Source organism: Lathamus discolor, chromosome 3 (assembly GCF_037157495.1).
Source record: "Lathamus discolor isolate bLatDis1 chromosome 3, bLatDis1.hap1, whole genome shotgun sequence".
NCBI classification, from domain to species: Eukaryota; Metazoa; Chordata; class Aves; order Psittaciformes; family Psittacidae; genus Lathamus; species Lathamus discolor.
Window position 1 is genome coordinate 129018332 of NC_088886.1, and position 25201 is coordinate 129043532.

At 48.3% G+C, this 25201-nt stretch overlaps 1 protein-coding gene across 2 annotated transcripts; it reads right to left on the reverse strand.

Moving 5' to 3' along the window:
* Positions 1 to 1385: 1385 nt before the first annotated feature.
* Positions 1386 to 25201, reverse strand: STK11IP (serine/threonine kinase 11 interacting protein). 2 transcript variants are annotated; one of them, XM_065671668.1, is made up of 24 exons: positions 24955 to 25201; positions 24652 to 24854; positions 22568 to 22642; positions 22186 to 22281; positions 18891 to 18998; positions 18612 to 18683; positions 17505 to 17634; positions 17234 to 17337; positions 16529 to 16618; positions 15400 to 15441; positions 14761 to 14928; positions 14397 to 14478; positions 13930 to 14292; positions 13564 to 13754; positions 12558 to 12668; positions 11685 to 11880; positions 9672 to 10166; positions 8059 to 8174; positions 7770 to 7867; positions 7404 to 7582; positions 7068 to 7152; positions 6517 to 6599; positions 2675 to 2901; positions 1386 to 2360 (listed from the first exon to the last, which is right to left on the reverse strand). In XM_065671668.1, the coding sequence occupies exons 1-24, from the start codon at positions 25199 to 25201 to the stop codon at positions 2220 to 2222; spliced, it is 3702 nt and encodes a 1233-aa protein (XP_065527740.1). In that variant the 3' UTR covers positions 1386 to 2219. The 2 variants fall into 2 exon arrangements, with proteins under 2 accessions (XP_065527740.1, XP_065527741.1); XM_065671669.1 differs by lacking the exons at positions 24652 to 24854; positions 24955 to 25201 and adding an exon at positions 23135 to 23238.

The following is a 25201-nucleotide window of genomic DNA, read 5'->3' on the forward strand; positions in this document are numbered from 1 at the left end:
AGCTCCTTAAATGGCAAGATGAAGACAAAAACCTTGCTGGTCTTTACAGGCTCAGCTCTCTCAAGCTCCTTTCCCTAGCCAAAATGCTAGGTGCTGGCCATGCATCCACTGAGCTCACTCCCACTTGTGATCTGAGATCGCTCCAAAGGAATGGAGAGCAGCAGCCATATGCCCATTTAGGAAGAGGGGAGAAAGTGGAATGCGTTATGACATCTGCCTCGAGACAGTACAGTTCGTGTCAATCAAGTCTATAGAAGGCTAGATAAAAATATCAGCCAGTGCAGGCCTTCAGCAACTCAACTGCTTCTAGAAATGACAGGAGAAAGTCTAATAGTACAGCAATTCCAAAAAAGCACCCAACAGTGTATACTTCAGACCACTGCAAACTGAACTTGCCACTCTTCTAAGGCTATGAGGATGGCATAGCTGGGTTTGAGAAGGGAGGGAAACTTTATCTCATCTGTCCAGCAGAGACTGGAGCAGCAGGATGCTGCGGGAACCAGTCACTGCTGTTTTCTAGATGACAGAAGCTGAAGCCACAAACACCAGCTGTGGGTAGGTAGAAAGTTTGGATATTGTAGAGACTGTTGCAAAGAGCTGCAGCATCCAAAGAAAACAGGCATGAGGTCACTGATGATGAATACGTCTGTAAAGAAATCAAGTTCACTTCAACATAAAATAGAAGTTTTGTCGCTAAGAATTCAGTGGTCAGAAAACTTGCCCTGAAACTGTGGATTGAACATTCTTAACAACACAGAAGTCGCCACCAGGAAAGGTGCCTGCTTGGTGTATCATATCCCACCTGGCAGCACCTTAATGCACATTCACCCCCACAGACAGCTTTAACTGTATCAAAACCCCACAGACAGTATCTCCAGTATTTCTCACTGGGGAGGCTGCAGAAGAGCCTGCAACAAGCACATCCAGGCAAGGCAGCATTTTCTGAGCTGCACTTAACTCTCTGCAGGAGAGGTTGAGACAAGGCAAAGCCTGGTACAGGGAAGAACCATAGGGCAGTTACTCCCACTTCTACAGCCACAACAGCTCCTGTGAGAGGCATGCCTCTGAGGGCCAGCAAGCAACTTGCTGCAGCTGGAAGCCCACCAGATGCTTACCTGAGGCCAGCTGTCACAAGAGAGCACAACTAGTGCCTGCTGTCAGCCTAATTCTGTTTGGGCTTTGTTCCTTGGTTTGTTGCTTGTTTGGGAGCCAGGCAGGTAGAAGAGATTAGTCTAGCAGCCCATCAGCACTCACCTGGAACAGGAGAGACAGGATGGCTTGAACCCTGCAAGATGTTGGGGAACCCTCGAGGCTGCTGCAAAGCAGCGAGACCTTACAAAGACATTACAGCAGTGCAAGAGGATGAAACAAGGAAAATGTGACAATTCAATAAATATAAGTTTTATTAAGATAGAAAATAGTAAAACTCATGTTAAAATAGACTCCTGCTTTTGGACTGCTCAGAAAAGCCTAAGCCTCACTTTTACCTGCCAGTGCTCACCCAGGGTCCTGACCCCTAAGCAACGAGCAACACATTTCTGTGCTAACAGCCTCATAGCTCCCTCCTCCCCAGTGACAGTGAAAAACTACAGTAGCAGATGGAGCTGTGCCCTGGCAGGCAGGCAGGTAAGGACTCTGTGGAGTTATTAGGACAACATGGCTCATGCCCTTGTGCAATCAAGGATCCTGTTTGAAGCCAGCAGTTTTAGGGAAGCAGTGGACAAGGGGGGTGAGGGTAGGCAGGAGGAAAAAAAATACCAGCAGCAGATAATGGCAGCTGTTCCAAGACAGCTAGGAAGGCAGCAAGTAAACCTGCTAAAAAGGCCACAGGCCCCAACTGCCTCTGACCTACTCTTTGCCAAACACCACTTCATGTCCCACTGAACATGCTCTGGCCTTGCTCCCCTCTTCCTTCAGTGACACACCATATGATCCTGAAGGAGACTAGCAGACACTGCCAAGTTACAACTCTGTGTATGCAGTATTATAGGCAACACCCTCCACCTCTTCCTTCCATGGCCAGCCCAGTGCGAGTGAGTGACTGTGCAGTCTGGACCATCATGTGCTCCCCTTCTCCTCACCAGAAAGGGCCAGGGGCAAGATTAAAGTAGAAAGCAGAGGCCACAGGACAGCAAAGTCAGATGGGAGACACGTGTGCACCATTGCTAGCACAGCAGCACTCTGGACTCCCAAGTCTTGCCTGCCTATAGCAAGCAAGCTCACTCCAGTCCCTCATACACAGCCTTCCGTAGCTCAATCGAGAACATCTCCTCCCAGGGCCTGCGGATCCACTCCACCAGGTCTGCCAGCAGCTCAGGGCACTCTGTGCGGATGTGCCAAGTGCTCTCCACCTTCAGCACCTAGGAGAGATGAAAGAGAGGGAGGAGAATGAGCAAGGCCTAGCCTGAAAGGCACTCATCAGCCCTGAGCTGCTATTCCCCAGTGCAGCTGCCAGCTCCTCCAAAGTGACATTCTCCATCTCTGCCACCAGCCATGGAAATGTCCCTGCATGACTTTTGTACACAGCAGTTCGCTGTGCTCCCTTGCCTCTGTGGTGCAAGGCCCTAGGTTAGGATGGAAGATTAACAGCCCCAAGTTACTTTTGGCAGGAACAGGACTGGAGCACAATCCAGCCCCCAGCATCTTGTGTGCCCCATGATCCCCTCCCAGTTACCTCATCGTAAAGCATCAGCTTGATGTCGCAAGGACAGAGACGATAGGTTATGACATTGCTAATACTGCTGATAGGCTGCTTCTCCTTCAACTGAATGTTGCTCCTAGGAGATGTTTCTGCCCTGTGGTCTTCATCCAAGCAGGGCTGCACCTGCCACTGGTGATTCTCCTCCAGCAGAAAAAGCATGCTTCGGGTGCTCAGCAGAGTCACAGGGAAAGCAGATGCCCCTAAAAGGTTATGAGGGAATAGGAGATACTTTGCTGAGAGCCTGAGTCACCACAAAACCAGCTTTGCTTTCCATTCCTCCCCTAGGGAAATCCTTTTCAGCAACAGTAATTGGGTGAACAGCCTTATCCAGCTTCCTGACTGAAGAGGGGGAGAAGGGCAGCTAAACGTGGCTGGGTTTGACCAGCTTACCCAAGGAGCTGCTTGGGCTTATCCAAGCTCATTGCAGGAGCATGCATGTGAAAGACCATCACCCAGCAAGCCTTGTCCAGCCTATGTCCTCATGTTAAGGCAGGAAAAGACACTGGAGTCTTTTGACCTCTTAAATGATACTTTATTACTCCTTAGAAGTCAGCAGTTCTAGGCAGCTAAAAGGCTGCCTTTTTTTTTGTCCTGAATTTGTCTGGCTGCAGATATGTGAGGGCTGGAACAGAGAGCACACACATGAAGTGTAACACCAAGCTGGGATGCGCCATAAGCAGGACAGGAAGCAACGCGGGTTTGTTGGGAGTATAAATATTGAGTTGATTTCAGTGGATGCAAATGAAGGCACTAGAACTGGGGAATAAGTCAGATGCACACAAATAGGGAACCACTAGCAGAACTGGCTGAGGTCACAGAGGATCACAACCTGCTACAGCAACACATAGCTTTTCTCATCACATCTCACTTTTGGGAATTAGTAGGAATACTGCAGGAGTGCTGCATCCCAACTAGAAGGAAGTGCGGCAGGAGGGCCAGGAGACCTCCTTGGATGGATAAGGAGCTGCTGAGGAAAACTCAAAGGAAAAAAGAGGCTTATAAAAAGTGGAAGCAAGGACAGGCGGCCTGGGAAGAGTACAGGGATGTTGTCCAGGAAGCTAGGGACCAGGTTAGGAAGGCTAAGGCCCAGTTAGAATTAAACCTGGCCAGGGATGTTAAGGATAACAGGAAGAGATTCTACAGGTATGTAGCAAACAAAAAACAGACTAGGGACAACATAGGCCCCCTGAGGAAGCTTTCAGCAGAACTGGCTACACAGGATTTGGAGAAGGCTGAGTTCTGAATGACTTCTTCGCCTCGGTCTTCACTGGCAAAGGCTCTGACCGCACCACCCAAGTCTTAGAAGGTAGACGCAGGGACTGTGAGAATGAAGACCTTGGGCCCACTGTAGGGGAGGATCTGGTTCGAGACCATCTTCAAAATCTGAACGCGCACAAGTCCGTGGGACCTGATGGAATCCATCCGCGGGTCCTGAAGGAGCTGGCGAATGAAGTTGCTAAGCCACTGGCCACCGTATTTGAAAAATCATGGCAGTCAGGGGAAGTTCCCGACGACTGGAAAATGGGAAATATAACCCCCATTTTCAAGAAGGGGAAAATGGATGACGCGGGGAATTACAGAGCAGTCAGTCTCACCTCTGTGCCTGACAAAATCTTGGAGCACATTCTCCTGGAAGGCATGCTAAGGCACATGAAAAACAAGGTGCTTGGTGACAGCCAGCATGGCTTCACTAAGGGGAAATCCTGCCTGACCAATTTGGTGGCCTTCTATGATGGGGCTATGGAATTGATGGACAAGGGTAAAGCAGTTGATGTCATCTACCTGGACTTGTGTAAAGCGTTTGACACTGTCCCACACAACATCCTTGTCTCTAAATTGGAGAGACATCAATTTGATGGATGGACCACTCGGTGGATAAAGAACTGGCTGGATGGCCGCACGCAAGGAGTTGTGGTCAATGGCTCGATGTCCGGCTGGAGACCGGTAACGAGCGGTGTCCCTCAGGGATCGGTGTTGGGACCGGTCTTGTTTAACATCTTTGTCGCTGACATGGACAGTGGGATTGAGTGCGCCCTCAGCAAGTTTGCCGATGACACCAAGCTGTGTGGTCCAGTTGATATGCTGGAGGGAAGGGATGCCATCCAGAGGGACCTTGACACGCTTGTAAGGTGGGCTGATGCCAACCTTATGAAGTTCAACCATGACAAGTGCAAGGTCCTACACCTGGGTCGGAGCAATCCCAGGCACAGCTACAGACTGGGCAAAGAAGAGACTCAGAGCGGCCCTGCAGAGAAGGACTTGGGGGTGCTGGTCGATGAGAAAATGAACATGAGCCGGCAGTGTGCGCTCGCAGCCCAGAAAGCCAACCGTATCCTGGGCTGCATCAAAAGGAGCGTGGCCAGCAGGTCGAAAGAGGTGATCCTGCCCCTCTGCTCTGCTCTTGTGAGACCTCACCTGGAGTATTGTGTGCAGTTCTGGTGTCCTCAACATAAAAAGGACATGGAACTGCTGGAACAAGTCCAGAGGAGGGCCACGAGGATGATCAGGGGACTGGAGCAGCTCCCATATGAAGACAGGCTGAGGAAGTTGGGGCTGTTCAGCCTGGAGAAGAGAAGGCTGCATGGAGATCTCATAGGAGCCTTCCAGTATCTGAAGGGGGCCTGTAGGGATGCTGGGGAGGGTCTCTTCGTCAGGGACTGTAGTGACAGGACAAGGGGTAAGGGGTTAAAACTTAAACAGGGGAAGTTTAGATTGGATATAAGGAGGAAATTCTTTCCTGTTAGGGTGGTGAGGCACTGGAATGGGTTGCCCAGGGAGGTTGTGAGTGCTCCATCCCTGGCAGTGTTCAAGGCCAGGTTGGATGAAGCCTTGTGTGGGATGGTTTAGTGTGAGGTGTCCCTGCCCATGGCAGGGGGGTTGGAACTAGATGATCTTGAGGTCCTTTCCAACCCTAACTATTCTATGATTCTATGATTCTATGAATATCAGAAATCAAATGTTTAACTAGTTCTGTCTGCTTGGCAATGAGGCATCAGCTGGAACTGTATGTGGTGTTGGGCACCATACTCAAAAAAAGAAGAAAACTGTAGAGGAATTAAAACACACTAAGCTCTTCCAAAGGCTCTTTGTTCAGCTTCAGAAGAGAAATAAACATACTTCCCACACATTCCCTCTGGTTCTCATTCTCTGGTTCTCATTCTCTGGTACCTCCCCAATAGCCAATGGCAAACAAGGGTGCAAGAGCAATAACAAACTGGTCAGAATGTGATTAACAGCTAGTTTTTTTTTCAGTCTCCCAGGCTAAGAGGACACTGGAATTGTTCACTGAATACTCAATCCCAGGTTTAACACATCTGGCCCTCAGCAAGCCCTGGAACAGAACTTGATGGGTTCCAGCAGGCTGCTGCTGTCCTACTTCCTTGGGTTCTGGACACCTGCTTCTCTTTTTCCAAACAGAGAAGCCTTTCAGCTCCCCACACAAGCCAGCTGTGTGTATGACTCTTCAAGCTTTCCCTCAGCTGAGGGCAACGATCCAGCCCTAAGATAATCTTGAGCTTCTCAGAAGCTGTTCTGAGCTGTCACCAAACCTGGTGTGCAAAACCAGCTGCTCCCTAGAGCCAGGACTTCCATGCAGAAAAGGGCTGGGAGACTCACCAGATATGCAGGAAGAAGCATGCTGCTACCCTAACACATCACAGCACTATAAAGAGCCCTCACCCATACCCATGCCCCTGCCCCATCTCGCTGCTGGACCAATGTCCCAGCTCTTTTCCAACAGACTGTACACTAAAAAAGCAAGCATGTAAGCAGACAGCACAAAGTGTGGGACACCTGAACACTGAGATCTCCTGTACCTTGGATCAGGTAGGCCAGCAGGTAGAAGAAACAAGTGTCATCTGCAGCTGCAGAATTTGTGGTCTTGGAGTCCAGCAGAGGCCTGGAGGAAATACAACAGTGGGCCAGTCAAGGGAGCACTCTGTTTCCAGTCTAGGTTTGCTGTAAGCTAGCTACTGTTCCTTGTCCCCTTAGGGAAGAGAGGGACCCATCTCTTCCAGATGTTGTACAACTCCTTTCTCCTACTCTTCCTACCACCTTGACAGCTAGGAACCAAATGCTTCCTGCAAGGCAAGAAAGAAAAGCTTCCCCCTTTCCCTCCCTCCATTATATTACGCTCAGGCTCCTCCAGGAGAGCTGAAGTTGCCCTGCTTGGCTCAGTCCATGACACCCCTTTGTTTGCTCACCCCCTGAGCTGCAGGCACCTGAGCCAGCTGCCTTAAATCTGTACTGTAGGCTTGCTGCCTCCTCCTGTGCTGCCCTGTTTTGAATACTATGCTTCCCAGGCACTGCTGGACAAGCAGACGTTCTCTTCTGTCCAAAACCACAACCTCTCAAAGGCTGTTCTTACCATAGCAAATGATGTGGATTCATTTCCACAGTGGGGATTTCCTTCACCTTACTCCTGCACTTAGCAGGCATCTCTTGCAGGAGATCTAAAGAGGGGGAGAAGGTAGACATCTTTTATTGCAAGCCCAAGGGCAGTACATTATAGCTCAGGCTGGTTCTCTAGTTTATGGGGAGGCACTGGAAGTTATGATGCCAGTGGGGTTCTCCCCCAACATTTTTCTGAGCTGGCAAGAAGTAAATTTACAACACAAACTACAGCTCTCCTAGCAGCTCTCCCATGAGCAAATCTTCCAAATTCCATTACCACTCTGTGCCCCCGCTATAGCTTTGCTCTTACATGTCAGGGTCTGCAGGAACTGGTCACAGCAGCTTTGGCTCCGTATCAGCAGATTGTAGGAGGCTTTTGGGTTCTCAAACTCCATTCGCAAGCTCTGGTGGCAGAGTCCCACTTCCAGATGGGAAATATCAGACAGGTAGTGAGAATCATTCTTCTTCAGCCAGTCTGCAGGTTGTCCCCTAATCACAGAGCACAGTCCTCAGCTGCAGCAGGCTATCCTATCTCCTCTCCCACATCAGCTTGCAGCAGGTTTGCCAGAAGAGCCTTTGCATGTCCCCACACCTCCAAGGTAAGGCTAGCACAGGCTGGCACTACCCAACACTCACAGCCTTGCTGCAGGGTCTCACTTGCCACCATTTGTCTCACCTGATAGCCCCAGTGACTTCCAGCACATAAATCTTGATATCAGAGGCAACCAGGATTGAGAGGAACTCTTCTTGTCGGCCAAACTTCACCATGACCACCTAGAGTACGGAGAGGGTGGGTCACAGCACTGGCCTGCCCCTTGCCAGCCCACCCTTGGAAAGGACTGACTCAAACACACTTCATCTCCGTTCACACCCCACAGTCTCTGGGATGCCACCCCAGTACAGAACTTGCAGGGTGGCATAAAGGACAGACAAGGAGCTGTAGGAGCCGTGCTCCAGGAGCTCACCTTAAGGAAGCACTGGAACTCCTCGGAGTTCTCCTCAAAAATCTCCATATCCAAGTACAACTTCAGGCGATGATCCACTGAACGGAAGTCCCTCATGTTCAGGATGCCATTTACAGCTGAGGAGGGCAAAGGGTAGGACTGACACTCCACCCACTGACCAGATGCTGCCCCAGCACGCAGACCAGCACCAGGGCAGCAGTGTCACCCCCTCTGCACACCTATTTCCATTAATCTCTCCTCTATAAAAAGGCCCAAAGCCAGGGCTTTCCAGACACCAGATCTAAATGTGGGGACATGAGGGGACCCTATCACTCCAAAACCTGCTTTTACAGATATACAAAGCTTTGTTCTAACCCCTGTTCAACCTTCGCTCAACTGTTCAGTCATAAGAGGACATCACTGCTGTCAGATTTGGCAGGCAGGCAATTCTTAATCACAAAGCCAAAAAAACATTTCTAAGTTCAACTGGTGTCAGCTCAGGTCAGCATTTTAAACTCTGACTTTGACTGGGGTAAAGATGAAGGAGACTAAGGAAGAGAGCAATAAAAGTGATTAAGAACACAATTAAGTTTGTCATGCAATTGTATGATCAAATAATTTATGCAATAGCCACAATCCTGCCTGAGAGCACGTACTTCCCAGGGGAGCCTGTTCCCCACCAACTACACTCATCCAACTTCTCAGCAGGAACCTTTACATGGACTCAGTTTTTAACTGGAATCTTGTAATTTGTCCTGAAACAAGAGACTGCTTTATTTCTCACACTTCAAGTGTATGAGACTGAACATGGCAGACCTAACCACTGATCCTATACCAACTCCTCTTCAGAGGCACAGCAGTCTTGAAAGGCTGGGGGAGATCTCTACAGATCAAGAAGCTGATGGGTTTGCAAATCAGGACTAGAGTGCAGTTGCAGTAGAGTCAGTTGGTGAGCTAGACCAGATAAATTGGAAAGGAGCTACGGAGATTAAGTATTCTATAAAGCCCAAGTTGATGCCCAAGCAAAGGCAGTCTGACACATCAGAAATCCGAGGTCCTTCACAAAATGCATTTGCGGACCCCCTACTAACTGCTATCTTGCACAACAGTCTCACACAGCCAGCACACAATCTCTGCTTTGGAAAGGCTTTACCATCTGAAGCTCACAAAGACCACTGAGGAAAGTACAAGTAACCACAGATCCACTAACCATCCCCCCCTATAAAAACACCAGCCTCACAATGTGCTTAGGCCAGAGAATAAATGCAGAGGAATTCTGCGTATTATTCTCCAAAGGTAATGCTCCAGTTGGCAGCTCACTGGTGCCACAGGACGCCAGTGTATTTATAAGTGAGCAGTGCAGCTCCTGGAACAAGACCTTATTACTCAGAGTCTGAGCAATACTAGGAATTTGGAGCTGAGTCAGTTTTCTCTACCTTCAGGCATGAAGAAGGAACAGAATTGGGAATAAAAAGCTCTGCTCACAAGACCCATGGTCAGTGCTGCTCATGCTTGATGACCACCACCCTCCCCCCTTCCCATTAAACTGGAGGCAGTGCACCCTGCAAGCACCAGTTGTAAAGCCTAACACCAAACTGTGCACACCCCTAAACCCGGCACAGTTACATACTCACAGGGACTGAGATTCCATGTTTCCTCAGACTCAGACTTCAAAGAGAGCTGGGAAGGAGTAGGCCCACGAGAAAAACCGTAACGGTAGCTCCCCATCAAGCTGCCCCCATTGGTGTCTGTGTGGCTGAAGGACAAGTACTGGCTCTTCATGCCCAGCTCCTTCTTCCCACAGGCACCATCTGAAGTGCGGGAGCTGGAATGGACAGCGCCGTCATGCTCGCTTCTCAGCTCTGCGGTTCTGGTGCTGTTGTCGGTGTCAATCTCTGAGCTGTCCTCCCCGCCGATGTAGAACTTCCCACTCTCACTGGCCAGGGCAGGTGCTTCCTCTGGGCCATCCTGCTGGCTGCCTCCCTCCAGGACAGAGTCTGACAGGTCCTCACTCATGCTGTCGGGACCAGGTGGCAAAGGTGTGCTGGAGCATACCTCTGAAGGCAGGATGACCACGTGGTCACTGGAACAACTGGGACAGACTATGGACGCACCAGCTGCTGCAGCATCTGTGGGAGGTGGTCAGGGACAAACTAAAACTAGAACAAGTCTCCCAGCAAGATTTTACTTTTTAATATATATATATATTTAATCTGCCAACCAGAAACCATCCCTTTGAAAGCAGACAATAGTTACAGTCCAGCTTGAGCAGCTGGTTGAGCAACAATGTTTAGAATCATATCCTACCCACATTCCCTCACAGATCAATGAGAAATTCTGGCTCAGTACCAACATCCACCTGAAACAGCTTTGGTCAGTTTTAGGGTAACCGGCATTTGCTGTACTTGCAATCAAAACTACATCAGGGCTTTGGCTCATGACTTTCCTCCACTTCATGTGCACAAGTGCTCACATAGCCCTTGAAGCCCAAGCTCATGACCAGCCTTCCTCAGCCACCTTACACCAGCTTATTTTATCCTTCAGCCAGCCAAACCACAAGCTTGTCATGCCCCTTCTCCAGATGTTCTCATTTTCCTGACCCCAATTTCTTTAACTACATCACAGCAGACTCCCAGCTAGATTTTGGGACTCCCACTACGCTGGTGCAGGGGGAGAAAGTGTCCCAGGTTGGAAGAAAGTGCTGCAGCAAGGACAACACTTCTGCTCTAACTGCAGTACTTTAATCCCAGGATACTTTGTCAAACGAGCAGCATGTTCTGAGCTAAGACTGGGCACTCTCCACTCCAAATATAAACTGAACTTTGAAAAAATTCAGCAATCAGGTGATGTCTATTCAGCACTAACCACGTCTCAGCTAAAATAACCACATTTAGTTTCAGAAAAATGGAAAGAGTACAAAGGAGACCAGCAATAAAAGCTGGACTGTATGAGATACTGACAAGCAAATAATCTAGGGAGTTGAATTTATTTAGTCTGGAGGACAGAAGACAGGACTAGTCGTGGGGGGAGAACAATGGCCCCCAAGTACAAAGAAAAACAACCAACACACCACCAAAAAAAAAAAAAAAGAAAAAAGAGGAGTAAATCATTCCCTATAAAGAAAGCAAGAGTGGGCTTAAGATTACAGCCAGGGAGACTTAGGTTAGGGTTCCAGTTGCTTTTCTGATGTCCAACAGCTAAAGTTTTACTTGAAATACTGGAGCTGATTTCCCTAGAAGGCTCTGTTAGCAAAAGCCCTTTAGAACAAATTAGTCTCTTTGGCAGAACTGGCCACAGTTTCAACAGGACAAGAGACAACATGATGCTTAAAGCTTCTCCCAGACTTCAGGTTTCTGTGGACCACCTTGCATTTTCCAGTACCCCTATGTTCTCCCAGACCGCAAGACACGTGCAACAGACAAGCTGTTTGCTTAACGTTAAAACAGTGGCTTATTCCTGCAAGTGAACAAGGGAGGCTCTTCCGTGTTCAAGTGGGCCAAGTGAGAGTACATCTATAACAAGTTTTAATTCCAGTACAGCCAAGTTATCACCCTGTTCTATAAATTCTGTGCTCTACACCACAGCTGCCATCCTCACAGTCTGCCTGGACATCAGCAAGCATTCTTTTTCTGGGCACTACATCCTACCTTGATGTGAGGCAGCTAGGGTCTCCAGGATTTTAGCATCTTCAACATCTGAAGGACAGGAACCTTGATGCCAGGAAACCAGGGACTGCAAAAACTCCTGCTTGCATTTTAGGCACTGGAGCTTCGTGGATCCCTTCTCCTGGTCTTGATTTCGCTGGTTCTCTTCAACAGCTGGGGACAACACTTCAAGGACACACTAAAAGTAAATGCACAGAGATAAGAGTGCTAGCAGGCAGCTATAACCATCCTAATAAAAGCAAGCCTTTGACATCAGCAAGTCTCCTCACATGCCTCATTACAGCATTTTAGAGTGCAAAGGGCACAGGGCAATTTCCCAGCTAACAGAGTACAACAGCCAGTCTGTGCAAGACTTGCCAAGGGTACAGAGCTTCACTGCAGAAGACCAAGATAAACTGTTTTTGCAGGTCTATGCCTTGTAGCTACATAGTGATGGGCTCTCCCTGGAACTCTGGTTTCAAAGGTCCCATCTATTTGTGCTTTCTCTCTAACAACTTGTTTAAATATACTTAAACAACAGTGCCTTGAGAAGGCACACAGGCTAGTGTATCACCCAGCACTCAGGAAACATGCACATGCACAACAAGCAACGATCACTAAATTCACTACTAATTTTTCTCCCCAAGAGCATCATTTATGCTCCAGGAGCTCCACGGCTCATGGACTTACTCACAGGGCCTTCTTCAGGTTATACATGCAACAGAAGAAATCCTGAGCTAACAAGCCAGACATGAGCTGCCACAGGGCAGTGGATGCACACATTCTCAGAACAGGGGCCCTGCGCTGGCTGGAAGAATTCAGTGTCTTCTAGTAACACTGCTGCCCTCCCCAGGCTTCCCCCTCTACCTTCCCTACCTGCAGGCATTGCTCTGGGCAGTCCTCAAGCACCACATACTTGCGCTTCTGCCGGTCCTTGCGAATGTAGCTGAAATGCAATGTGAGGATAGGGAAAACTCGCTCCAGGTCCTGCAGGAGACAGCAAACACCAGCTCTAGAAAGAGGTTGTAGTTCCGGTATACAGACATTTGTTTACAACTGGCTGAAACATAGCCAGACCTGCACCTAATTTAGTAAGCCCTGAGTAGCCCACCATAGCTTATAGCATTTGGGAGATTGGTAAAATGGACACAAACAAACCAACAAATAAATAAATAAGCAATAAAGTTTACTAGTGCTGAGAATAAAGCATTTCAATCAAAGCCCCCTTTTCACAGAGGTATTTCAGAAGATCATCAAGCCACAAACATTCAAGACATACGAAGGCAGGAAGAAAAAAAATGAACTGGAAGCTTTTGAGGAAAACAGTATTAAAGAGGCATGTGAACATGTCCATGCGCACATTGAATATTACAATCCTACCACAAGGAAGAAGAGATTTCTCCTTTCATAGGAACCACAAAAGCTAAATAAATGCTAAAGAATGCACCTAGAGCAAATGGAAAACTGTCCAGTGAGCTACCAGTAGCTTTCTAAACATTACACTAGGCTCAGTGCTGTATTGTCTAAGAAAAAGGGCAATCCACAGTCCTCCAGGACTAGTGTGATATCCCAATGATGAATAAATGGTAAGGAGGTCTACATTTCATTTAGACTCTTGATAAGCTTCTCAATCCTGCACACTGGAACAAGTCCAGACACTGTCTTTTTTTAATCCACCTTTGGAACAGAATTGATGCTGGCTTATGCTGCATGATCACAGGTACTTTAAACAATACAGATGCATTGGGTAGAAGAGACAATCAATCAGGCTTTGCACAAGCCCGGAAAAGACTTGCAGGGTACTCTGACAGAAGCCCCAGTCCATAATGCTGGCCTGCACAGGGAGTAAAATGCCAAAGGCTCACACAGAGACAGAACTCACCATCCTCTTCCAGCTTATCTCAGAGGTCTCTACCTTCTGCAGGCATTTCAGCTCCAGCTTGTGGAGGACTCTGGCAGCCTTCAGTTCCACCTCAATCACATGCTTAGCTGTAACTCGCAGGAAGATCCACTCTGGCTCTGGGTCCCCTTCACCTTCTATCTGGCTCACCAGCACTGGCTGGCAAAGGCCCACTGTCAAACAAGACACAGTACAGGTTAGTACATACAGCAGGCTTCACGACTGCTTGGCCCAAGCCCTTAGAGTTCCCACTGTGCACCATGATAAAGCTTCAGGGATGTCACATTTGATCCATCTATTCTGTCATCACCCAAGCCCTCAAACATAGCAGTGAAAGGACCTGTTTACCTTCTGGCTTATCCTCTTCTTCCTCCCCAAGCATTAGGTCATCTGCCTCCTCTTCTCTCTGTTCTCCTTCCACAGGCTCATCTAGCTGTTCTTCAGGCTCTTCTTCCTTCTCAGTACCACCCAAAGAGGGAGAAGATTCTTTCTGGGATACTTGGGATTTTCCTTGCTCTGGGTCAGAGCTCTCATTCTGCAAGTCCATTTCAGGAGGTCTGCCTGTGATCTCATCTGCAGAACGACTACGGCAGATGACAGGAACTTGGTCATGCTCCTCCAGATGTCTCTTGTACTGCAGCCAGTCAACACCAAAGCGATCTCTGAAGCTGTCCAAACGCTTCATCTCCTTCTGATGCTGCAGAACCAGGCCTGCAGAGAAAAAAATTGGGAAGTATGAAAACAGCCACCACACCAGAGCACTCCTCTATGGGCAGCTCAACTGCTGTGTTACTGAGGAAGAAGCCAAGCCTCACCAGCAGAGAGAGATAAAGCCTGAGGCTCATGTTCTGTGTCACTGGGCTCCGAAATGCTTGCTCTGCGCACTTTGACTTTTCCCTGGAACAAACGGGATAAGAATAGTTGGAGGCTCCAGAACAACCAAAATGGCATCTGATGAGGGGCTCTGCCAAGGGTTCATAGCTGTTACAGTGCAGAAGTACACCATGAAACATTTATCACAGTACAACAGGACTGACATTAAGCCCAGCCCAATCCTAACACACAACACTACTGGAGTCAGAACAAGACCACAGCTCACTGCACTGGGCTCCCACATCAAGGCAGCCCCTTCACCCAACATGCCAACTGCATGGTTAAGAAGCTGTCTCAGTCCCAGACCTTGCTTTTCTTCCGAGGGAGCCTCACAGCCACATTCTCTGCTGGGGACTGACTGTCACTGAAGTCTGCAGCACAGGAACTGTCCAGAGCACTGCGGTCCAGTGTGGTCTTCTCTGAGGTAGAAGTGTGGATGGACTGTGACACACTTCGCACAAGTCTTGGAAGGTGCTAAAGCCAAAAGAAGAGAATGCTGCCTGCTGAGTGCAAATGGAAGACACGGTAACCAAGCCACAACTCAGGCTGACAGCATTCCTGCCCCTCACCCCAAACTTTCCTCATTAACTGGATTGTTTATCATGACCACTCTAATTTAACTCAATCTCAGCGTTTCTTAAAAACAGCAGATGGAAAACTAATAACAGTTTGTTTTGCTGACATGTAATTCAAGTGTCAAGTACCAGATAGTACCTAAAGAGGAAACAGGCAAGGCTCCAAGTTCTGCAAGGCTACATAGGAAAAATAAGTTACCATGGCCAGTCCTAACAATTATAAGCAATCAGCATGGACTGAGCCAAAATGGACTACGTCAAAGAGTCAAGGCAACCCATACAAATTTAATGGGGCACATAACAGTGCAAAAACCTGTCAGAGTTCCCACTCCCAAAGCCAGTAAGATCAGTTTACAGCAATTGTACTTACCATTAGGTCCGAGGAAGAGAGTGGCTCCCCATCCAAGAGGAACTGTAATTAGAGACGCACTTGCAGTCAGATTCCTTTGGTTGGCACATACTCAGGACAACATCTGCTGACTCATATTCCCCTTCAGGCCACCCTAGGGTTGAGATCCCTGGCACAAAACTGCAAAGACTACCAGAAACAATCCTGTTCCCTCCTATCAGTCACTTCTTTAGTTGTAGCTACTTGATCTAATAGCATATGAGGTCAGAAGGGACAATTGTGTTTCATGTTTACACACTTTACGACTCACAGAAACATATCCAAGTTTGCAGAAGCAATACAATATATTATTCCGCAACAACTCACAAATCGTTTTGAGTGGTACTCACTTTCATCTCAAAGCTTGTTCCCTACTTCTAGCCCGAGTCTACCTAGCTTCCAAGTAACTTAAAGGCTTGTGAAATCTTGTTCCAAGATGAAGACTGAAGACAATGAATCCAGCCATTTGACACTAATACGAAGAGAGATCAGCTCTGGAACACCTCTGACCTTTAGCAAGCAAGTTTACTTTGTTAAACTGCCAGAACACTGTCTTTGCTGGCTTCTTCACTTAAAATAAGATTACCACGAATTGACCTAAGCACCAGAGTGCAAGGTAAACAGTGATGACACCTAGCTGAAAGCAGAGTGACAGGGAGAAAGAAAAAGACGGTCACAGCTGCCAACAGAGTATGTAATTACGTAAAGTGGGCCAGGACAGTGAGTGCGCTTCTTTGCAAAGTCCAGCTATCTGACAGGAGCAGAGTGCAGTTCTGGGACCATCAGCAAGAAAAACTGATGAAGTAAAAAGATGCATTAAGATCTGAGGTCTTGCAAACCTGAGATCAGCGTTCAACTTTGTCTTCCCTGGCCAGCATACCACATAAAAAAATTCTAGGATAAACTACCTGAAAAAAACCAACAAAACAATCCCATTCCAAACAAAAAACCCCCCGAAAAACCAAAACCGAAAAAACAAAACAATCACTACTGTTACACCACTGGAATAAATTTTCATGTTTATGAAACTCTTTCCCTTCATTTTCCCTCAAGTGTTAGAACACCCTGCGCATTCAACAGCAGGGACAGAAGGCACGTGGCTAATACTCACATTGGAGGAAGCTGCCCGGGGGGACAGATGTACAAGGGTTGCAGATCGGTGGTTCTGATGGAACCATAATGGGTTTCCCTCTAAATGCAGCTGGATAGAGGGAAAAAGAGAAATTGTCATGAGAAGCAATATTCTATACCCCGACCTAATCTGCCTGCAGTCTCCAGGCTTTCTCTTCGCCTCAGGAAATATTCTTGCAGCGGAATAGTTATCAAGCCAGGGGAGGACTAAGCTTTTACAATGCTTCCTGAAATTTGTTTAACAAACACAGAAGGAAATTAAAGTACTTCCTACTCATGCCCCTAAATCATTAGGAGCTTTTTCAGTACTGAGAAGTGTTGAGAGAACAGTCCTCTGCAGGCTGTCTTCCCTCACAAGCACTATACTGACAGCAGTTATGCTCCTTCAGACTTCTCTGAACACAAAAATCCACAGAGGATTAGGGGAGGATCTTTACTGTAAAACTAAAGGGGAAGCAAGAAGGTAGGGATCAATATATGGAAAAAGTTTAGCTTGAGCAGGGGTCACTCAAAATGAAGACTGAAGTGGGTCTCTCAAGGCTCCCCCATAAGCTTCCCACATTAAAATTAAATGCTCAAGAGTTGAACTGATCTTTCAAAACTCTCTTCTTACCACACAGTCACCGCCTTGCACCCCCTGCCCATGACATCTCTAACCTACCAACCCATCAGGCTTTGTGCTCACTTTTTTTACACAATGCAGGGTAGACAATGGCGCTAGCTGGGCATGTTCCAGCAGCAGGTTATAGGCCACATCCAGGTGCTGCAGATTCACTAGCTGTTCAACCCCTGCAAACAAAGCAGGAAGCCATCAGCATGCTAGAAGATATACCTTAAGAACCTCCCACCTACCCTATTTCCCCAACATTGAACTCTAGTAAAAATAGCTGTCCCCAAGTTCTCAAGTTTGGTTCCAAGGTTTCAAATTCAGAAATGCTCCTCCTTTGTGGGCTCACCATTAATGCTGTCAAGCTCATTGTTCCGCAGGATCAGAGTCACCAGCTTGGATCTGCTGAAGATGCCAAGGTTTGGCACCTTGGACAGGAAGTTATAAGCCAGATTGAGGTATTCTAGTTCTGTAAGGGTCTGTTCAGAGAGAAGAGCAGCAGTGGATCAATTGGGACCTTGGTTCAAAGCTTGACCCTGAACTCAAGAGAGGGCACTAACCCCTACCATTTTTTCCATCCCACCAAAGTCACCCAACAAGTGACTATTTCTGCAGCAAGACTCTGATGTTCACATTTGGAATGGTTTGTCTAGGTGTGCTCATCAGGTTCCAGCTGCTTTACAAAATTTGCTAGGAGCAGCTTTCTCCCTCCTCATCAACTTCAATGGAGTACAGGAAGGGACTGAACCCCCTGCCTCACCAAAAGGACTAAGCTACTAAAGAAGCCCTTTCTTACTTTTGCAAGAATGATAGTGAATGATACATTGTGAGCCTCTCCAACTCCATGAAAAGCTGTTTCAGAGCTTCTCTTAAAAGAAGCAGATCTAGCCCACCAGAGCAGGGATTTCACTGCCATTCCCCAGAGACACAGATGCGACCATGATGGACTACCACCTTTCTAAAATAACTGACAGGAGATTTCTGAGAGCAAGAAGGAAATGCTACTGGCAGTCTGAACAAACTGAACAGCAGTCTCTACAGCCCCATGCCAGCTACATGATTCTCACCTGCTGCACAGATTACAGTGAAGTCTTGGCCACAGGGGAGTGCACACTGCAATGGTGACTGTATGTACAGTGTATGCTGTATGTATTGTATTTATCACTCTGGCACACTGGAGTGCCAAGTGATACATACAACTAAGTCTTCTGTCTTAGAACAGGTGAGGAACACTGCCTTCTCTGCCTCAATAGCACAGAGGCTGTTTCAAGGCACAATAGCACAGGACCACAGTTTCAAGGCTGCAAGCACCAGCTCTAAATCACATGCCTGCTGGTCCACATCTTTAATTACTTTTGTTATACTTCACCTAGCAGAAACATAGTCAATGAGTACAGCGCTTTAGCAGTGTCCTCTCCATCCAAGGAAGCACTGGTGCTCAGCCCAAGATACTCACCGTTAAATAATGCTCACAATCCTGGATCTTGTTGTGACTCAAATCCAAGACTCTCAGAGCATTCAGCAATTGCTGAAGGATGAAAAGATACTAGATCAGATCTTACAGATGTCTCCACTGAAGCATGGAAACAATGTCCTGATGGGAGTGGCCAGCAAAATTAACACTTCCCACTGCCTCCCACCCAGACCTAGCAGGATCAGTAAAGGAGTGCCCAGTTCTTGGCTGCGATTATCTCCTCTCTTCTCCTCAGTCACTCAGGAAGGGTGCCCCACTCACCAGTGAGTCATCCAGGGCAGTGATGGAGTTATAGCTGAAGTTCACAGTCTGCAATTCCAACCATGGGAGAGCACAGCTCAGATCACCACCACATGCTGAAATGATTTCCTGGGAAGAAAGGAAGAGCCATTCCTTGATGAGTACTAGCTGTTACGGTAACAGCAGATGAACACAGGAAAACAGCTAGTCTGGAACAAGGCTGACATATTGTGCTTTACAGACCCTGCCTTGCCTAGAGCGTCAATTACTTTAATGTCACTAGTTCAAGTATTTGGAGGTGGTGGGAATTCCACGGCTAGATATTTAGAAAGAAGGGGAGATGCTTTTGCTTCCTACGTTCAAGTGGCAACAGTTAACCTAACATGTTACAATTCATAGGCTCTGAACACTTACGCACAAAAATTCATGCCAGCAAAACCTTTTCCAGACTTGCATAAAAGCAGAAGATACACAAACCCTGACCAAATAACTTGTGCTCTGGCAGACAAAAGCTCTCAAAGCACTCCCTACCAGCAGCTCCTGTTTCCCAGCAGGCAGCCACTTCTGTGCCACAGACAGAAGCCCAAGTTTCACAGCTAGCACAGCCCACGCCACTCAGTTCTCCGTGCCTGGAGCTTGCCTCCATGTCTCAGAAACCTGCTGGGCACCAGCGCATACAAGATACTGGGGCACAGCATTCTCTCTGACAATTAGCTCTAATTTTATGTTGCTTTGGTACGATGAAACAAACCTTGATCGGCTGCTGGCCTCTTGGCTGCAGTGACCGTGAGATGGTGGAGTTTAGGATCCTGTGTGGGAGGAATAGAATACCTAGCAAAGCCACAGTTCTGGATTTCCGAAGGGCCAACTTTGGCCTCTTCAGTCAACTGCTAAGGGAAGTCTCATGGGAAAGTGTACTAGGCGGTAAAGGGGCTCAAGATAGTTGGTTAGCATTCAAGGACCGCTTCTTCCAAGCTCAGGATCGGAGCGTCCCAATGAGTAGGAAGTCAAGTAAGGGATCTAGGAGACCGGCGTGGTTAAACAAGGAGCTGCTGGGCAAACTCAAGTGGAAAAGGAGAATCTATGGATTATGGAAGGAGGGGCTGGCCGCTTGGGACAGTTGTTAGAGGATGTAGGGAGGCAATTAGGACAGCTAAGGCCTCCTTGGAACTCAATCTTGCAAGTCGGGTTAAAGACAATAGAAAGGGCTTCTTCAAATACATAGCAAATAAAACTAACACAAGAGGCAATATAGGCCCACTGCTGAACGAAGTGGGTACCCTGGAGACAGAGGATATAAAGAAGGCAGAGGTGCTGAATGCCTTCTTTGCCTCTGTCTTTACTCCTGCAGACTCTCGCCGAGGGCCCCGGATTTCTATAGCCCCAGAAGGAGTCAGGACAAAGGAGGAGTTTGCTTTGGTAGATGAGGATTGGGTTAGGGATCAGCTATGCAATCTGGACATCTGTAAATCGATGGGTCCGGATGGAATGCACCCACGGGTGCTGAGGGAGCTGGCGGAGGTCATTGCTAGGCCACTTCCCATCATCTTTGGTAAGTCGTGGGAAACGGGCGAGGTGCCTGAGGATTGGCGGATGGCAAAGGTCACACCAATCTATAAGAAGGGCAAGAAGGAGGACCCGGGTAATTATAGACCGGTCAGCCTTACCTCCATCCCTGGAAAGATGATGGAACAACTTATTCTTGACTCCATCACTAGGCATATCAAGGATGAGGGGGTCATTAAGAACAGCCAACATGGTTTTATGAGGGGGAAGTCATGTATGACCAACCTTATAGCCTTCTATGAGGAAGTGACTAGGTGGAGGGATGATGGTAGAGCGGTAGATGTAGTTTTTCTTGATTTCAGTAAGGCATTTGATACTGTCTCCCACAGCATCCTCATAGATAAGCTAAAGAAGTGTGGGCTTGACGATCAAGTAGTGAGGTGGATCGAGAACTGGTTGAAAGGAAGAAGGCAGAGAGTTGTGGTCAATGGCGCAGAATCTAGCTGGAGGTCTGTGACTAGTGGAGTTCCTCAGGGGTCGGTGCTGGGACCGGTGCTGTTTAATATTTTCATCAATGACCTGGATGAGGGAACTGAGTGCACCCTCAGCAAGTTTGCTGATGACACAAAACTGGGAGGAGTGGCTGACACACCAGAGGACTGTGCTGCCATTCAGCGAGACCTGGACAGGCTGGAGAGTTGGGCGGGGAGAAACTTGATGAAATTTAACAAGGGCAAGTGTAGAGTCTTGCATCTGGGGAAGAACAACCCCATGTACCAGTACAGGTTGGGGGTTGACCTGCTGGAAAGTAGTGAAGGGGAAAGGGACCTAGGGGTCCTGGTGGATAGGAGGATGACCATGAGCCAGCAATGTGCTCTTGTGGCCAAGAAGGCAAATGGCATCTTAGGGTGCATTAGAAAGGGAGTGGTTAGTAGGTCAAGAGAGGTTCTCCTCCCCCTCTACTCAGCCTTGGTGAGGCCGCATCTGGAATATTGCGTCCAGTTCTGGGCCCCTCTGTTCAAGAAGGACAGGGAATTGCTTGAAGGAGTCCAGCGCAGAGCCACAAAGATGATTAAGGGAGTGGAACATCTCCCTTATGAGGAGAGGCTGAGGGAGCTGGGTCTCTTTAGCTTGGAGAAGAGGAGACTGAGGGGTGACCTCATCAATGTTTACAAATATGTGAAGGGTAGGTGTCAGGATGATGGAGCTAGGTTTTTTTCAGTGATATCCAGTGATAGGACAAGGGGCAATGGGTGTAAACTAGAGCATAGGAAGTTCCACGTTAACATCAGGAAGAACTTCTTTACTGTAAGAGTGACAGAGCACTGGAACAGGTTGCCCAGGGGGGTTGTGGAGTCTCCTACACTGGAGATATTCAAGGCCCGCCTGGACAAGTTCCTGTGTGATGTACTGTAGGTTACCCTGCTCTTGCAGGGGGGTTGGACTAGATGATCTTTTTAGGTCCCTTCCAACCCTTGGGATTCTGTGATTCTGTGATTCTGTGAATGTGGAAACAGCCAGACATGCAGAATGGTCAGGCCTAGCTGATAAAAAAATTGGCCAGAGCTAGGAATTCTTAAGCACATAAAAAGGAGACTACAGGGTACACATGTATCCAGTCAGGGAGTATTTCAACATTGTTTGAGTCAGGAGTAGAACCCCACAACAGGGAAGAGAGAAAAAGCCATATACAACATGGACTGGTAAGATGGTTAACATTGTCTCTTACATCTCCCCTGTGGAAAGGGCTGTAGGATCAAGACAGCCTTTCTCCTGCAATTTTCCTCACAATTTGTGTAGATACACTCACCTCCAGTGTACTGATACATTTGCAACAGGTTAGAGATTCCAGCTGAGAATAGACAAATCGCAGTCCTCGGAGACAGTGCGGAGGGACAGACCTCAACTGCAGCAGTCATGAGAAAGTAAGGACAACATACATCAAAATATTACAGTGTAAGAGCAGCAGTCCACCTCTGCAAGGGATCGCCCATTTCCCTGCTGGAGCCCTCCCTCCCTAGCACTCCAGCCTTTGCTCATACCCAAGCTTCACCCTGAGCAAGTGTTGCCAGAGTTTAGGCTTAGCCTTCTAGGGAGGCCAGAAAAGCCAACCCAGTTTACAGGAGTAGATATTCTGCAAGCACAAAACTAAGTTGGTAAGACTCAAAGCCAGTTCTACCTCCAGTACTTACTTCCAAATGCCGGAGGGACTTAAAAGGGAAGATCTTCACAGCAGATTGCAAAATACAGTTTGGAACATGAATAAGCTAGAGAAATCAGAAAATAAGTCTCACCTCGAGCTCAATTTGTGCTGCAATACCCCCCCCGCCCCGATGCACTGACTGCAGCACCTTAAACCCAAGCACCCCCCTCCAGCTCGGGTGTTCACTAACAAGCTCACTCCCGGTGCTGGTATCAGGACTGTTTCTTGGCCCCATAGTGCAAAAGAGCTAAATGAGAAAAGCATGTTAGGTAGCATAAGACCACCATAGAACTCCTTTTCTTCTCCCCTACCCATGTGGCTTCACCACTTTCAGAACCAAAGGGATTCCTCACCAGCCACTGCTAATAAATCTAATACATGAAGACAACTCTAACTGCTGGAGCTATGTTTATCGAGCAACTGAGCTTAACTAGAACACTGGTGGGAGGTGTGCACGTGCATTTCATTAGAACAGGCCAAATAAGGCAAATCACAAGCAGATACAATGGAAAACAGAGCTGGTCTCCAAGACACTGTTAGCATTAGACTGAGGTACCTGCAAACCTCCTCTTTGCATAATGTGGTGAAGAATTGCTCCACAGGGTAGTTAGGCTGTGTTTATGTTCAAAGCAGCTTATTAAATTCAGCTTCTTATGCTTTCTATAGAGAGTGCATAAACAGTATTTAAGACAAAGCAAGTAATGTAGTAGTTAACACTTCCACTGCAGACAGCAGAGTACAAATGGAGAGACCATCTCTGCCAGCTACATCCACATTCACACAGAAGTGACTCATCAGAGGCAGAACAGACATCCCAAGGCCTCATCACTGCAGCCACTTCCACAGTTACAGCTCTGGTGGCGATGAATCACTGCCCACCGCCTGCTAGCCCTAATGCAGCATGTTGAACAGGACCATTTGTAGGGGAAGCTCTCACTGGGAAGCTCTAATGATCAGTTTAATGAAGTTTCTTTCAGATGCCATCCTTGCTCTGTATCCTGTCTTGGCCATTTGTCACTCCATTGTCCTAAGAATCTGATCAGGCTGATATAATTACCACCTTCCCCAAGCAAATCAGCTACCACACCACAATGGGCAACTTCCCCTTCTTTACAAGTCTGTTACAGAAAGAACCTATTTTTTTTTGTTAACACCAGCACTCACCACGACATCTTCCTGCCTGCAGCAGCCTTCTCACCTCCTCCTGCCAGGAGACACGTGTTTCTCCACAGGCTCTGGGGCACCCTCCAATCTGTACAATCCCCAGCACATTGCTATAAAACATTCCCAGCAACTTTCAGGTAATCTTTTCAATCTGTCTCATAAGAAAAGCACCTTTAAAGGCATCACATGATGTAGCACTCAGCCACAACACCTCCTGAAAAACAGCTGCTAATTCCCCTTCCCTTTTTAGGCCCATTTCATCTCTGCTACCCTCCTAGCAGTGCCCCAGTGACAAGTACAGCCTCATAACACACACCACCTTTCAAAACGCTCTCTGAAGAATTCCTAGCACTGTACCTTTATCTTTATTACAGACTTCTTAAAATTAACGAGGACATGTCCCATGCTGCGAAACAGATCAACCAGAACTGCTGCCCAGGCAGGAGCACGTAACACTCAGAAGTAAGCAGCAGAAGTTATGGGTGTCTACAACACCCAACCGCACTGCTAGAATAACCTGGCTCTGCTGCCTCGTGCAGATCAATCATCACCCAGGGAGCACTCAGCTGCCAGATACTGCCTGAATTGCTCAAGCATTTCAGGAAACAATCATTTTCCCAACAATGTCAACACATTACCAAGGTCAGAACATAATTAACTCCTGCTGCCCCTGTTTTCAACTCTGAAAAGCTTCCCGTTGAGTTGCATGGCTGATCCTAGGTGAAGCAGCTACACACTGAACTACAACTCCGTGCAATAGCCCTGCGAGAGCTACCCGACCCACGGAAGGTGGGGTCAATGGGAACCAAAGGAGGCCACTCTGAAGCAGACAAGTTGTGCCAGCCACCTCTGCTGCTAGGCCCTGCAATACCCCAGCTCCTCACGTCCCTGGCCACGATACGTACGGACCTTCAGGGAGTGAGTCTTCTGCAGGACGTCAAAGAGGAACTGGGCCTGGAGGATGGCGGTGGTCTCGGCCGGGTGCGAGGGCAGGGCCACGAAGCCCCGGTTCTGGTTGCGGGAGCCCAGGTGCTGCTCGAAGACCTGCGTGAGGTGCTGCAGGGTGGGGGTGAGGAGCGTCAGCGTGCTGGAGCCATCCAGGACGAGGTCCCCTGCAGGGAAGGGGAAGGACGAGCCGAGCCGTGAGTGCTGCTGCCCCGGCATCGGGGCCTTCACACCGGCCCGGCCCGACCCGCGGCTGCCGCCGCTCACCCGCTTCCTGCAGCAGTCGCGCCAGGCCGCACACCAGCGTCTCCGTCTCCGCCATCTGCAGCGGGGGGAGAGGCCGAGGCGGCGGAGCCGAGGTGACCTCGGACCGGCACAACCCGGACCGGACCAACCCGGCCCGCGCCGCCGCCGGCCTCTCGCACTTCCGCGTTACCACCGAGACGCGCTCTTCCGCCGCACTAGCGAGGTGGCCTCCGCAGCTAGAGCGCCGCCGCTTACATCCGGTTGCCAT

Coding starts and splice junctions, on each gene's coding strand:
- STK11IP (XM_065671668.1), bottom strand. CDS start 25,201: ATGGCAACCGGATGTAAGCGGCGGCGCTCTAGCTGCGGAGGCCACCTC. Junction 18,684..18,890: donor CTGCCCTGGATGACTCACTG/GTGAGTGGGGCA, acceptor TTCATCCTTCAG/CAATTGCTGAATGCTCTGAG. Junction 16,619..17,233: donor CCCTGCATTGTGTAAAAAAA/GTGAGCACAAAG, acceptor CCCTCTATCCAG/CTGCATTTAGAGGGAAACCC.